General features: G+C 39.6%; 1 protein-coding gene across 1 annotated transcript in view; it reads right to left on the reverse strand.

Annotated features, from left to right (window-relative positions):
- Positions 1–6,629, reverse strand: part of LOC120571000 (zinc finger protein 84-like) — a 37,691-nt gene extending 31,062 nt beyond the window's left edge. Inside the window, exons 1-2 of the mRNA XM_039819684.1 lie at positions 6,617–6,629; positions 5,407–5,477 (exon numbers count right to left, since the gene is read on the reverse strand). Of these exons, the coding sequence (XP_039675618.1) occupies positions 5,407–5,477; positions 6,617–6,629 (84 nt within the window). The remainder of the gene's footprint in view (positions 1–5,406; positions 5,478–6,616) is intronic.
- Positions 6,630–16,861: the final 10,232 nt, after the last annotated feature.

Consider the following 16,861-nt stretch of genomic DNA (forward strand, 5'->3'; position numbering starts at 1 on the left):
GCAACTTTTAACATCAAAGGAACAAGGGTTCAGTGTGTAAACAGCTTATTTGATTTGACGTATTGCCGCTTTTAGCAGCAACTTTTTTCTGCACGTTCTGCAGACAGGACAACTATCTTCAATCAACTGTCCTTCAGCATTCTTATAATAACCAAAATATGCCCATGCTTCAGACTTAGTCTTCGTAGAGGGCTAATAAACGTCCCAAGGGCTGTCATTTCCTTCTTTCGCCATGATTCCAACTTCAAGAAACGCACGTTGTAGGCTAAGCAGTGCGCCTGCACGGCGACTTCATTGTAGATGTAGTGAGATATATAAAAAAACACTTATGTTGCATGGAATGCTTTATTTAGTGCTTAATATAACCCTTTCTGTTGCAGACAAGGAGAGCTGAGGCAAAGGTGGCTGTTGCAATGGTACAACACAATGTGCCATTTGCAGTAGCAGACCATTTCAGCCCATTGTTTAACGAGTGCTTTAAGTTAAAGATTCGACCATGGCACAGGATTTTAAGTGTGCGACAAGGTTATTATAGTTCATTTTTCATTAGTTTTTTTAATTTTTATTTCGTTTTGACTTTTTGTTTTCAAATTCAGTTTAGATTTAATTCGTTTTTAAAGCGGATTTACTAGTTTAGTTTTTATTTTTTGAAAATGCTTAGTTTTAGTTTAGTTTTTATTAGTTTTAGTGTTAATTTTGTTTTCTTTTTTGTAATATGGGTTATTTGTCGGCAAGATTCAAAAAGGTCAGAAAAAGTATTGTGTAATAATAACTCAACAAAACATCATACAATTTTAGAAATATGTATTCACAATGTATTCAACAATAACACCAGCACATAAAATGTACATATGGTCATAAATATGTCAACAGTGTACACAAGACGCCACAGTAACTGCAAAATGTGTATGTGACCTGTGCCAGGAAAAAACCAAAACCAAAAAACCTAAACAGCCAAAGAAGACATACATGAACAGGTGTTTTGAACTTTGGTTTGAGTAAAGTGGCGAAATTTTGAAATCAATCGGCTCACACAGTTTTGTAGACATCCCAGTATTAATCCACATATTAACCCACGCTTCCTCCTGCTTTTAGTATTCCTGCGTATTTACTAACCAGCAGCTATTGGGTCGCCGGTGAAAGCCCTCCTATAGTGTTCTCTATCCTGTGGTTGTCTCTGTCATGCTACCTGGCCCTGTACCTATACAACCATGCCCTGTACCCATACATTCACACCCTGTACCCATACAACCATGCCCTGTACCCATACATTCACACCCTGTACCCATACAACCATGCCCTGTACCCATACATTCACACCCTGTACCCATACAACCATGCCCTGTACCCATACATTCACACCCTGTACCCATACAACCATGCCCTGTACCCATACAACCATGCCCTGTACCCATACATTCACACCCTGTACCCATACAACCATGCCCTGTACCCATACATCCATGCCCTGTACCCATACATCCATGCCCTGTAGCCATACAACCATGCCCTGTACCCATACAACCATGCCCTGTACCCATACATCCATACCCTGTAGCCATACAACCATGCCCTGTAGCCATACATCCATGCTCTGTACCCATACATCCATGGGACGGGGGCTTTGCGTTCTCCTTTACCTTGTTAAGGTAAGCTAGATTAGCCTCCTTGTGCGCGCTTCTCAAATGTACTTTCAAATGTGTGGGATTTTTCCCTTTAATAGTGCACTAATTGTATAGTTTTACTTTTTGTTTTTAAAGCACTCCAAGGTCAAGCCCCTCCGTATATTTCCGATCTCCTGTCTACTTACTCTTAAAACCAGAGGGGACCGAGCCTTCTCTGTAATTACCCCAAAACTCTGGAATTTCCCCCATATCAAATCATGTAATACAATTGCTAGTTTTAAATCAAATCTGAAGACGCATTTATACTCTCTTGCTTTTATCTCCCTTTGATTCCTAATTTTTTATTTATTTTTTTAAGATTCAGAGCTATGAACTGAACTCAACTTTTTCTTATGTTTTTGTATTTACAAACGTTTGTAAAAACGTTGTTCCATTGTTGTTTTATTCTATGTTACATTATTTAATTATTCCTTTGCTTAACTATATTCATGGTACCTTGCACACTTGATTATGTATCTTTAAAAGGCATACTGTTTCAGCCTTCCCTGCTCTACCTGTAAAGCACTTTGGGTCAACTGTTGTTCGTTTAAATGTGCTATACAAATAAAATTGACTTGACTTGACTAAAACGGCGTGCATTATCAATAGAGCAGTGGCACCATATTTCAGAAATCAATTGGTAATGAAAATTAGGGAAAATCCTGTCACATTGATCACAGATGGGTCAAACGATACAGGTATTACTTTGACAGCTATTGTATACAGTAGAGGTCGACCGATAGTGGATTTTACCGATAGCTAGGTTGGGCCGTATTTGCCGATAACCGATTAATCGACCGATAGTATTTAGAATTGATACACCCACAGCAATGCTACACAAACATGTGTGTTGTCTAAAACAGTTCTCCTACATATTTGGAGTCATCCAGTGCAAAAATAAACATAATGAGCATTATAATTCATATAAAGGACAAACTACTTACATTTCTTCAAAAAAGGCCCAAATGTATGCCAAATCTCAAAACCGTGACGCCATTCTTCTCTGTAGAACAGTTTCGAACGGTAACAGACGATCTCTGACCTGGAGGGATCTATCTTTCCCACTATATACTCTCTGTTCTCGCTTGGATGCCCATATAAGGCGTAATGTGTGACGGACCTGCCTTCCCATTGGTTGAAAACAAACAAAGGCATCATGGGAGATTCCCTTGTCGGTAGCACGGAGTTAGCGGCAGAAATGACCGAAAACGTGATGAATTATAGACATCAAGTGGATAAATCTTGGATGTAACAGTTTGGATTTAATGCTCAACAACCCCGAAAAAAGGCACAAGTTCCAGGCTGGATAGAAAATCACCCGTAAAGGCTAGAAAGACACCAAAGACACCTCCGTGACGGCTAACTCGTTAGCTTTTAGCTGCAGCAATCAGTCAGTCTCTACGTTTAACTGTTAATAAATTATCTAAATATGAATCAGAGGTGCCGTTTGGGATTGTGGACGATCCATTTGGGTCGGACTTGCGTTTATTTTTGTCAGTGTTTTAACCCCTAGAGGTAAGTTAGCCTACTGCTAATGTTTAGCGTCATCTCAGCCTCGAAAGCAAACAAACATACTGTTGTGCTGTTCTTTCTCTACTAATGCAGCATCTATTCAACAAATTAATAACTTTATAATGATATGACAAAATGTACTGTATACATACCTTTTTGCTGTCGATGCTTTAAACGCGCATCTGATGTCAGCCTTCTCCGCACAGCATGCTCTCCGTGCAGCGCGCAGTAACACGTGTCGAAAATAAACAACACGAGGCATCAGTGATGGTTTTTATTTCGCCTCTAGAGGCCGCTATTGTAATGCATGATGCCAGCAGACTCTCAGCTCTGTGTACTGTGTAACGAATGACAGCCGCTCCAGCAACGGACGCAACCAGAAAAAACTATCGGTATGGAATTTTGCCGATAACGATAGTTCCACCAATCAACTATCGGTGCCGATTAATCGGCAAAACCGATGAATCGGTCGACCTCTACTATACAGTATATTTGTTTGTTTTCAAAATTTTCTGGCTCCCATTGCTAGAACACACTCCATTTTATCCAGATGTGTGAAACATGTAAAACATTCACCTTTTCTTTGCAGGACCAGATAACCTGACCCCACTCACTGTGCAGATATGTGACAGTGACACTAACAAAGTTGTCCATAGGTTTCTAGATATGTGCACCACCAGTAGCCGTAGCTGTGGCACAGCTGTAGTAATCTTTCAAAAGATTAATGAGGTCTTGCAGAAAATGCTATTACATGGGGTAACTGCATAAGTCTGTCCATTAAAAGGAACACGCCGACTTATTGGGACTTTGTCTTATTCACCGTGTCCCCCAGAGTTAGATAAGTCTATACATACCCTTCTCATCTCCGTGCGTGTCGTAACTCTGAGTGATGCACCCACCGCTAGCCTAGCTTAGCCCAGATCCTGGAGGTAACCGGCTCCATCTAGCCTAGCTTAGCCCAGATCCTGGAGGTAACCGGCTCCATCTAGCCTAGCTTAGCCCAGATCCTGGAGGTAACCGGCTCCATCTAGCCTAGCTTAGCACACATCCTGTAGGTAACTGGCTCTATCTAGCCTAGCTTAGCACAGATCCTGGAGGTAACCGGCTCCATCTAGCCTACTGCTCCCAATGAGTGACAAAATAACACCAACATGTTCCTATTTCCACGCTGTGATTTGTAGAGTCACAGCGTGTACAAATAACAAGGTCACATGACACACAGCCATCTTTTAACCGTATACATACTGGGAACTATATTCTCAGAAGGCGAAGCACTGCTACTCTCTGCTCGGGGCTTCTCAGGTGCTGTGAGCAAAACATATTTGTTTCCTCTAACTGTTTGGAGCATGATGCAGTAGGTTAAGTGTTATTTTAATGCTGCCTGCATCATTTTTTGGGGTTGCAGCAGCCAGGTGATACACAAGCAAAGCCTAAATAGACATAATGAGCACAAAGCTCCAACCTACACACACACACACACACACACACACACACACACACACACACACACACACACACACACACACACACACACACTCCAAGCTTTTGATAAAACTTGAGAACCCTGCCTACAGCATTTCTTAAACGTAAAGCTGAGAATAGAGCCGCTCTGCTGCGCAGATGTCATTATAAACAGAGAGAGAGGAAGAAGTAAAGGGACCAAACCTGCTCTGTGTAACCGAAGCTGAGGCTTTTATATTCAATAAGAACCTTTGTTTATCTAGAAAACAGCCCCGAAATCACCGTCACCAAACACACCAGACTCCATGTAAATAATCAGGACTTTTAGCGTGTATAGAACCAGCATATCTCCACCAGACTCCATGTAAATAATCAGGACTTTTAGCGTGTATAGAGCCAGCTTTACCAGATCTGTAAATAATCAGGACTTTTAGTGTGTATAGAGCCAGCATATCTCCACATTTTTTAAGGGTTAATTTCAACCAAACCAGAGTGGTGATTATTGGAACAGTGGAAAGATGAACCAAGACGGCTTTTGGTAGTTTTATTGTGTTTCTGTACACTTGAAATGCAGTGTGTTTTACGATGATAAAAGTCCTGATTATTTACATGGAGTCTGGTGGGTTTGGCGAAGGCCTGTTAAAGAGCGAAGATTACAATAGATCTTATGAATAAATGCTTATTTCCATTCGTCCTATCGTCATATCGTTGCTGAGAGAAGAGATCACAGGAAGGAGAGAAAGATCAACTGAAGGTTTAATGACCAAACCTGCTCTGTGTAGCCGAAGCTGAGGGTTGAAAACAGCGTCCAGTAGCTCCGTTGTCGCTGCGCTCGTTCTCCTTTTTTGAACGACAAAGTTCCTCCTCGTACTCTGCTATCGTTCTTTCAAACAGCCCAAATATCTCTTCAGCAGCCGCAGTTAGTCGCTGCTCCACCAACGCTCTCAGCATCTGGACTTTACACATTTTACCTCTTTCTCTACACAACAAAGACACTCTGATAACACTCCTTTCTGCTAGACGCCATCTTCTTCAAAGTGTGAAGTTAGCCGCAGTGAAGACTACAGCTTCCGGTGCAGATTAGTTGCTGAGCTTCAAAATAAAAGTCCGTAAGTGTTCCAGTTGCTGAGCTTCAAATTAAAAGTCCAGAAGATTGCAAGATAGATAGAAGATAGATAAATTATTAAAATACACGTTTGAAGAAAGACAAATATTTTATTGCATTTTCACAGCTCTGAGAAAACTTTTAAATATTATGGTAGTTAGTTTCCCTATTCCTTTAAAGGGTCTTTTTTTATTATCTGGACTCTATTTAACCAAATGTACAAATATTGTTGTTCCCATCATTACAGGTTGAAAAAAAACCAGAAGTTATTATTTATGTTTCAAACAGAAGATGAAAGTCTCGGAGTGTGAATCTAATCAGTCCCTCCAGGATTTTGCGGCCTTTTTTTTTTTAGATTGTTGCGGCCCAAAATGCCTGATTTTGCGGGGAGCTTTTGTAAAAAAAGTTCGATAAAAGTTGCGATTTCTTTTGTATGTTTGTTGCAATTAAGTTGCGAGAGACAGTGAAAGTTGCAAAAAAAGTTGCGATTTGTTTTGTATAGTTACTTAAAAATAAAAAATAAAACTTGTTTTGGGGAGAATAAAACTACTCTGGGCTGAGATTTACTAGTAACCAAAAAGGTTCCGGATGCTGCAAATGTTTGTATAACATGAAAATGGCCGGTGGATGTAAGAGAAAAAATTATAATTTATTGAATAAATCAAACTTGATAAAATTAATCAAAATAAATATGTGTCAGTGGCGTGTTGATCTTTACATTGTTAGTTCATTTCCTATCCTGGCCTGGGACTCACATTCATATGGTTTGATAAAGACTTTAACTTATTATTGCACTTACAATAAGGAGCGTAGCTGTCCTGAATTTAGGTCCTCCTCAGGGTATATACAGAAATCCTGGAGATACATTCAGTACCTTTTAATACCATTTTTAATACCTTCGCAATATTTTTTAAAACCAAAACGCCATTGAGTTGCAGGTTCATACGGCAACAAGTTTTCTAACATTAAACAGCGTTTGAGATTTATAAAAATACACCCTCTAGGCCAATAAAACAAGGCTGGCTAACAGTGGTCTTTGGAATCGGCTTTGGCCGCGACTCTGGAAGACCTGGAGTTAATCTTTTCTTTGAGAAAAGAACAAAGAACGGCATTGAAGTCATTCTTAAAAAGGAAGATGTGTTTGGAGTTTTGCCGAACCGGACACGGCAAAAGTTTAATCTACCAACTAGCTCCGCTTATCTTCTTCGTTGCTCTGCCTGGTTGTAGTGTGCAGAGGGAATTTGAAAGACAACCGTTTATCCCGCCCTCCGATTGAGCTCTGCCAATGGTGTGGTCCCAGACCCTACACCTTGATGTGGGCTTGTCAGGCTAAAATAGGCTATCAACCGATGCGGGATAGGATATAATATCACACAAACTTTACAAAATCAACTTAAATAGACATAATAAAACAAATGGACAACTCATAGTTTGCAAAAAATCATTAAAAAAATAAATACCTCGTAAAATGGCGATTAATACCTTTAAATATCTTTTAATGGCCTTAACATTTACTAATTTCATTTACTACATTTTAATACTTTTTAAAACCCAGCAGACACCCCCGCCCCATACCGTCCCCATCTCCGGTTTTTCCTGCATCCACAGTGTGTGTGTCTGTTGTGTTGTGTTGTGTTGTGTTGGTGTGTGTTGGTGTGTGTTGGTGTGTGTGTGTGTGTGTGTGTGTCTGTGTTGTGTGTGTGTGTGTGCGTCAGCCCCGCCCACTGCAGAGAACCGACAGGATTGAAACAGCAGCAGCTTTCAGCGACTTAAGAGTACAAAATCATCACAGCGTACAATGATGTTAAAATGTGTACAGGTTGGCAGGACGGACTGAAATGTCTTTCGATGTACGTGTAGTTGGTAAAAACTAAACATAAACAAGGAAATGATTTTGGCGACGTACGTGTGTTACGTCAACCTGTTCTCACTCCTGCTTGGTCAGTGGCTCTCAGCGTCACATACTGACGTAAAGTCTGGCACGTGGGACTGCTGGGATTGGTTGAAGTCACGGGAAACTCCGGTTATTGGTCAACATTTGCAGAAAGGTTGCGGTGATTGGTCAAAACTGCGAGTCGCACCAAATTCACAGTGATTGGTTGAATTCGCGTGATTTGGCGCGATCGCGACATCGCGAAATCCTGGAGGGACAGTGTCGAGGGTAAGGTGTGGATGAGAAGTCGTGAGCAGGTGTAAACACTCAGGAGAAGTCAGAGAGGAGGTTGAAAAGATGGGATTTTTTTATTTACCCCAAATAAGGCCAATTCAGCATGAATAATAATACAAAAATTAACTAAATTAAAGAAAGAAAAAAAAAAATTTCAAGTAAATAAAATAAATTGACACGAGAGTCAAAAACGGTCAAATTATACAAACATACAGCTGTTTTCAAATTGACCTTAGAACAAGTCACTGTTCTCTACACTGAGAGCATACAACAGACTTATGTCCTCCTACCTCCAGCTCTCCTGAGCAACTGAAACTGACTAAATTATAGAGGCCTGAAGCGTCTCACTGGAATTGGAACATACCAACGCAACAGTATAATACAGGAGTGGCTCAGGTGAGTAGAAAAAAGTAGAAAAAAAGCTTAAAACAGCATATATATATATATATATCAAGCTAGAAATGTACAGAATATTATTTATATGATCCAATCTAACATTTGACTAAGCCACAACGATATATTGATGGCTAATGAATTAATTACTCAAAACTCTGTTTCAAACTTTAACTTTAAAACACAAAGAGAAGATTCTGGTAAGACACAAAGATTACATATTACACTATGTTACCTTTTAAGCTCAATAAACAGACAAACAAAGACAGACATATGTGTTGCATGGTTATAAACCGTTATGTTTGTTAAGTAAATGGCATGGTTTAAAACAATAAGAGAATGGTGTATTGATGGTTGTAGCTATACCATATAAATCATCGCTGTATTACATGTTAAATATGTGCAAAAGAAAGCTACAGTGGGGGGGGGGAAGGGGGTGTTTAACAGATGATTTGAAAACAGTGTGACAATTAACAGAATATATTGACACACTAAACAAACATATATAGGCAACCTTTACACTAAGTCTTTGTGAAATGAAATAGGTAGCGTATCGCCCCATCACGGACTGTCTAATATTTCATCTGATTTTGATGTTTGTCTGAGGGGAAAGTTAAACCAAGCCATTTTGGAGTGTTTTTTGCCCCCATCACATTATTACTGTTAGCTCATGTTTCATTATATCTGCAAGTTTTGCATCTCAAATTAACAAACACAACCAAAGCCAGATGTATGAATAGCTCCTAAATGTATTTTCAGCAGTATAACAAAGTTATAATGGCATACAAGAAAAACGGAAAAACACAAGAATTAAAAAAAAATAGAACCAAAAATTGAATCTCATATATATATATATATATATATATATATATATATATATATATAGATAGATAGATAGATAGAGGAACATAAGTATATTAAATACAGAAACTGAAACTATTCTCATAGAAATATGAAATTTTCTCAACTCAAGTCCATTATCCTCAGATTTGTCAATTGTAACCTGCTTGAAGATTTTGGTTCAGCATTTTCAGCAGGTAATACATTTTGATTACTGTTATTAATTTATTATCGTGTGCACAGTAATCACAAAGAAGCAGTCGTTGGCGGTTAAGAAACAGAAACATTCCTTCCATGTATTTACTGTTATTCAGGGCTGATGTAATCCTATCAATACGTTTTTAAAAAAGCCACAATAAATATTAAAGCTGCGAGCAGCGATTGGACGTGGCTAAAGCATAGGGGGCGGTCAAACCCTCACCAATGATTAAGGAAGTCTCTGCTGAGTACAATGATACCTCACACAAGACTCTACCTTAGATGGGTCAGGTTTTATGAAAGGGCGTGGCTTAAGCATAGGCGGTGGGCCAAACCATCACCAATGAATAAGGACGTCTCTGCTGAGTTCAATGATATCTCACACAAGGGTCTACATCACACAAGTGTCAACCTTAAATGGTTCAAATGTTATGAAAGGGGGCGTGGCTTAAGCTTAGGGGGCAGGTCAAACCATCACCAATTAAAAAAGAAGTCTGTGCTGAGGTTTGGGCTTGGTTTTAGGGTATGGCTCTAATGAAGTTTTTTGTACATCTTGACATGTTACATATGTGTACCAAGTTTCGTGAGTCTATGTTAAACGCACTGCAGGGGCTCAATTTTCTTAACTTTCTAGGGGGCGCTAGCGAGCCATTTTTGTGCGCCTATTCCCGAAACCCTTAAAATACGTAAATTTTCACCAGACTTGATGCGACCGCCAAATTTGGTGAGTTTTTGAATATAATAAGCCCCTCAAAAAGCCAATTCATTTGACGGGAAAAGAATAGAAAGAAAGAAGCAATAATTCCTTCAGTTTCAATAGGGCCTTCGCCGCCGTCGGCGCTCGGGCCCTAAAAACACAAATTCCAACACAATCATGTTTTTCTCCTGTGTGGATTATCATGTGTTTCTGTAAATCTCCACTCTGTGTATAAGATATTGTTCAAACTGAGCAGCTAAAAGGCTTTTGTCCTGTGTGAGTTATCTGTGTGTGTTTCTTTAGGTTTCCACGTTCAGTGAAAGTTTTATCACACTCAGAGCAGCTAAAAGGCTTCTCTCCTGTGTGGATTTTCATGTGTGACAGTAAATTTCCTCTCCGTGTAAAATCGTTCTTACAAACTGAGCAGCTAAAAGGCTTCTCTCCTGTGTGAGTTCTCATGTGTGTCTTCAGAGTTGCCTTGAAGCCAAATCTTCTCCCACACTCAGAGCAGCTAAAAGGTTTCTCTCCTGTGTGAGTCATCATGTGTCTCTTCAGACGTGACTTGCAGCCAAATCTTTTCCCACACTCAGAGCAGCTGAATGGTTTCTTACATCTTGAATCATGTTTCAGAGAGTTTAAAGCTGACTGAGGTTCTCTGGTCTCCTTCCAATCAGCACTGTTATCAGTCTCAGGTTCAGAAGAGTCTCCAGTCTGGTCTTCAGTCTCTTGCTGTAAACGTGGATGTGAGTTCCTGGCTGGTTCTGGTCCTCCACAGTCCTCCGCATCAGCTTCTGTGTTTATATGACCAACACATTTATGTCTTTTGACATCAGAACTCCAGCCAAATCTTTTGTTACAAACACTGCAGCTGAATCTTTTCTCTCCTGCGTGGACTACGGCCATGTGTGACCGTAAACTTCCACTCTGTGTAAAAGATTTCTTACAGACTGAGCAGCTGAAAGGTTTTTCTCTTGTGTGGACTCTCATGTGTCTATATACATCTTTTCTCCATTTAAAAGATTTTTTGCAGACTGAGCAGCTAAAAGGTTTCTCTCCTGGGTGAGTTCTCATGTGTGACTGTAAACGTCTTCTTTGTGTAAAAGTTTGTTTACAGACTAAGCAGCTAAAAGGCTTCTCTCCTGTGTGGATGCTCATGTGTTTTTTAAGAGTTGACTTGTGGCCAAATCTTTGCTTACAAACTGAGCAGCTGAAAGGTTTTTCTCCTGTGTGAGTTATCATGTGATCTTCCAAATTTGACTTGCGGCAAAATTTCCTCTGACACTCAGAGCAGCTGAAAGGCTTTTCTCCTGTGTGAGTCATCATGTGTCTCTTCAGGAGATGCTTGCGATCAAAACTCCTCCCACACTCAGAGCAGCTGAATGGTTTCTTACATCTTGAATCATGTTTCAGAGAGTTTAAATCTGACTGAGGTTCTCTGGTCTCCTTCCAATCAGCACTGTCATCAGTCTCAGGTTCAGAAGAGTCTCCAGTCTGGTCTTCAGTCTCTTGTTGTAAAAGTGGATGTGAGTTCCTGGCTGGTTCTGGTCCTCCACAGTCCTCTCCATCAGCTTCTGTTTCCATGTGTTGAGTTTGTCTCTGATGAAGCTGTGAGGACTGAGCTTCCTCTTCATCATCTTCACTCTTCACAGGGACAGGAGTGAATGGGAACTTGGTGATATCAGCCTCCTCCAGCCCTTGAAGCTGCTCTCCCTCCTGACTGCTCCACAGATCCTCCTGTTCCTCTTTAATGTGTGGGGGGGGCTCTGGCTCCTGCTGGTCCACACTGGAGCTACACTCCTGCTGCTCAGGGGGAACCTCTTCTTTAACCACCAACAGCTGCTCAACATCTGCAGGAAACAGAATCAAATACAGACCATTTATACTGTACTTTTAGCCAACTACTTCAACTGTTTAGTCAGTACTTTGCGCTAAATATTTCAACTGTTTAGTCAGTACTTTTAGCTACTATATAAACAGTTTAGTCAATACTTAAAGCAAACTTTCAACCATTTAGTCAGAATTTGTAGGCAAGGCAATTGTATTTGTATAGCAGATTTCAGCAGCGGTGCATTTCAATGTGCTTTACATAAAACATTAAAACAGTTAAAAATGAAGAAAGTTAATACAAAACTAAAAATAGTTAATACAAAATTAAAAGCAATTCATACAAAATTAATAACAGTCAAAAACAGATTAAATACAGGAATAAAATTCCCCAAATTGTGCAGTGCGAAGAATTAAACAAAGGCCGTATCGAAAAGAAAGGTCTTCAGTCTTGATTTAAAAGAGCTGAGCGTAGGTGACGATCTACAGTTTACTGGAAGTTTGTTCCAGATACGTGGTGCATAGAAACTGAACGCTGTTCCCCCTTTTTTGTTCGGATTCTGGGAATGGCAAGCAAACGTATCCCTGATTATCTTAGAGGCCTCTGTGGTTCATAGTTAACAAGAATATCCGAAAGGTAATTTGGCCCCAAACCATTTAGCGACTTACAAACCAGCAGAAGAATTTTGAAATCTATTCTTTGAGGCATAGGAAGCCAGTGTAGAGACTTAGAGACATAATTGGAGTGATGTGATCCGCTTTCCTTGTGTTAGTGAGGACTCTAGCAGCTGCGTTCTGAATCAGCTGCAGATGTCTGATTGATTTTTTAGGGAGACCTGTAAGGACACCGTTACAGTAGTCTTGTCTACTGAAAATAAAGTCGTGGACGAGCTTTTCAAAATCCTGTTGACACATAAGTTCTTTTACCCTTGATATATTTTTAAGGTGGTAAAAGGCTGACTTTGTTATTGTCTTAACGTGGCTGCTAAAATTCAGGTCAGAGTCCATAAGTACACAAAGATTTCTGGCTTTGTCGGTTGTTTTTAACATTATTGTTTGAAGCTGGGCGCTGGTTCTTAATCGTTCCTCTTTTGCTCCAAAAATGATCACCTCAGTTTTCCCTTCATTCAATTTAATAAAGTTGTGGCACATCCAATCATTAGTTTGTTCAATGCACCTAGCCAGTTTTTGTATTGGACTGTAGTCTCCAGGTGAAATTGTTATGTAGATTTGTGTGTCATCAGCTAGGGCTGTGCAATTAATTGAATTTCGATTTCGGCTCCCAACGATCACCAAAATAGTATAATTGAGAAAAAACGATTATTTTGCCATGTTCTGTTTTGCAAGAATACTCTTATTTTGTCTTGAGCTCTGAATGACACGCGCATGCGCACATCCGCCCCTCCTGAAGCCGTAAACTCAGTCAGGGAGGCAAGTCGTGTGTCATCCGCTGGCTGAAATTTAAAAACTCAGCGCGAGTAAAGATGGCAGAAGGAGGGCAGCCACAGGAGCAATTGGTGAGGAAAAAAGGCAAAACCAACTCCGTTGTCTGGGAACAGTTTGGCTTCGTGGAATCCGACGACGAGCAGAAAAATGCTACGTGCATGATTTGCTACATGGTAGTGGCTGCAACGCAAGGGAACACAACAAATTTGTTTAACCACTTGAAAATTAAACACCAAGTGACCTATGAAAATCTAATGAAGAAACAGAAACCGCGACCCACAAGCTCCTCAACATCCTGTGTAACCCAGGCATCAATAACAGAGACACTCTACAGCGCAACTCCCTATCCTTTGAATTCGGAAAAGCACAAAAAAATTACTGATTCTGTTGCCTATCATTTAGCTAAAGACATGCGCCCCACTAGCACAGTTGACAACTCTGGATTCAAGAAAATGGTCAATATGTTGGATAAGTGTTATGCTTTGCCATCTCGACACTTTTTCTCAAGAGTTGCTCTGCCAGACTTGTTCAACAAATGCCATGCAAAAGTGGCTGACGACATGACCAAAGCAGAATACTTCGCAATCACAACGGATATATGGTCTAGCCGAACCACGGAGCCATATATTAGCCTCACAATCCACTATATTGATGCAGATTTCCGTTTGAATACCAAATGCCTCCAAACGGCGTTTATTCCCGAAGACCATACGGGCCAAAACATCGCCAATGGACTGAGGGAAGCTTTGGCTGCATGGGGTTTAAACGAAGAAAAGCTCATCCGCATCACTTCGGACAATGCCTCAAACATAAAGCTGGCTGCTGAACTAAATGGATGGATGAGGCTTCAGTGCTTTGGGCACAGACTCCACTTGGCTATAGGTGAGTGATTGTGATTGTGAGGGTCTGCATCCTACTTTACAATTGTATCTAAATGTGTTAAATGTTTCCCTGTTTATGTGCTTTAGCAATACTGTGTCAATATGGTCATGCTAATAAAGCCTCTTTGAATTTGAAATTAAAAAAAGGATAGGGATTTACCTATGATATGTGGTGATTTAATTATATGCCAAACAACAGCAACAACAATACTAGGAATACTAATAAATAATAATAATAATAATAATAAGTCAGTTAGGCTACATGTGACGTGATTGTTTCTCACACTAGCCTCATTCTACCATTAGTCTACTACTACTTGCTTAGCTTAGGCTATATAGTATACTATAATAATAATAATAATAATAATAATACCACCACACACACCAGAAATGGCAAATAATGCTTTGATGAAGGTTGTGATAATTTGTTGTAATCTTAGAGAATGCAATGAAGGATCCCAGGATTGACCGGGCGATGGGTGTCTGCAAGAAGGTGGTCAGTAGCTTTTCCTACAGTTGGAAAAAGAAGAGGGCTCTGACAGAGGCTCAGAAGCAGTTGAACCTGCCTGAACACTCGCTAAAGACTGAATGGTCGACAGAGTCCTTGAACAACAGAAGGCCATTGCCAAGGTTTTCTCCAGTGACCGGAAGGCTAGACATCTCACCCTCACATGGAAGGATATTGATGTGCTGGAGGCCATCAACAAGTCACTCAGCCCTCTGGTTGAGTTCACTGACGCCCTTTCTGGAGAGAAATATGTCAGTGTTTCTTTCCTGAAACCAACCCTCCACCTCTTCAATAACCAAATACTGGAAGTGCAGGGTGAAGATACGGACCTTGCCAAAAGCATCAAACTGAAGATAGTAGATTATCTCAATGACAAGTACACTGACACAGCAACACAAGAGCTGCTTGACATGGCCTCTGCCCTAGACCCTAGGTTCAAACTCAAATATGTCCATGAAGACAACCGAGGGTCCATTGAAGACAGACTGAGAGCGGAGATGAAGACTGTCATGGTAATAATAATAATACTAATAATAATAATAAAGTATTAAGTGCATGAACATGTTGGCGCATATTGTGAACATTAATACCACAACGGTCAGGTTAAAAATAAATTCCCAAATGTATAATTTGTTCATTCCAGGAGAATGTCCCTCTTGAGACTGCAGCAACGCCTGCTGAGGATGCTCCGAAGAAGAAGAAGAAGAAGAAGAAGAAGAAGAAGAAGAAGAAGGGCCTAGGCAGCTTCTTCAAGGTCACTACAGTCACACCTCTTCATGCAACAGCAGCAGGCCATAGCTAGTGAGCTACAGTCTTACCTTCAGACCTCAGCCTTTAATATTATTGGACTGAGTTACTAGCTGGAATTTGTTGAATATATTTTGCCGAAATGTTCCTTTCTTGTTTTAAAGAGATTGTGATAGTGCACTTTATTGTTGATCTTATTTATTTGTGGTTATAATTTTTACTTGAATACTCTGATTTGAATATCTGTTATATTTATTTTAACAGTTCAAAAAGTACAATAAATGTTCAAATTTGGATTTTTTTTAAGAATTGTTGAAAGGTGTCTTTTTAATAAATGCAACACATTCCCAAAGTCAATTTGAAATAATCGTGTTACATAATTGTGATTTCAATATTGACCAAAATAATCGGGATTATGATTTTTTTTCAATAATCGAGCAGCCCTATCATCAGCATAACTATGCTAACTTACAGTACAGGCCAAAAGTTTGGACACACCTTCTCATTCAATGTATTCCTTTATTTTCATGACTATTTACATTGTAGATTCTCACTGAAGGCATCAAAACTATGAATGAACACATATGGAATTATGTACTTAACAAAAAAGTGTGAAATAACTGAAAACATGTCTTATATTTTAGATTCTTCAAAGTAGCCACCCTTTGCTTTTTTTGATAACTGCAAACCCTTGGTGTTCTCTCAATGAGCTTCATGAGGTAGTCACCTGAAATGGTTTTCACTAGGGCTGTAGTCAACCAAAGAAATGCTTAGTCGACCAAAGTCCTGTCCAGTCGACTAAAAAAAATAAAAAAGACGCAATGTTTTGCATTTTGATTGAACATTTATTAAACAATTGTCATAGAGCATTTATAAAACAACGAAAAAACATCAATAATACATAAAACTATAATAATAATAAAATTCTTGGAAAATTAAATGATTTTTTTAACTGTAAAGTGAGGAGCTCTGTCCTAGGTCTATAGTGACAGTCACAATCGCGCACCTGACCACACCACACGCTACAAAAAATATAACTGCTAAAACTGCCAAATAATGAAAAATCCTAACAAAAGCTCTAATTTATACAGGCTGTATATTCTTCTTTACTTTCAAAGCTATGGGTTAACTTTTGTCCAGCCGATCTAGGCGTTTTAAAACAAACACACAAAAAACCCAAATAGCCTAAAAAACAATCCTAATAATAAATAATAATAATAATAGGCTGTATAGTAGGAAGGCCTGTAGGTTTATTTTCGTTTTGTTACATTATTTAGGCTATTTTCAAACGCGTCAAGTGTACAAATAAAAACAAAAACATAAGAAAACACAATCTATTGAGTCAGCATAATAAAGCCGTTAAGGCTACTTACAGATCTGAAGGCCTAGTCCACCTTTTTTATGTTGTGGGCCAAAAA

Source organism: Perca fluviatilis, chromosome 13 (assembly GCF_010015445.1).
Source record: "Perca fluviatilis chromosome 13, GENO_Pfluv_1.0, whole genome shotgun sequence".
Taxonomy (NCBI): domain Eukaryota; kingdom Metazoa; phylum Chordata; class Actinopteri; order Perciformes; family Percidae; genus Perca; species Perca fluviatilis.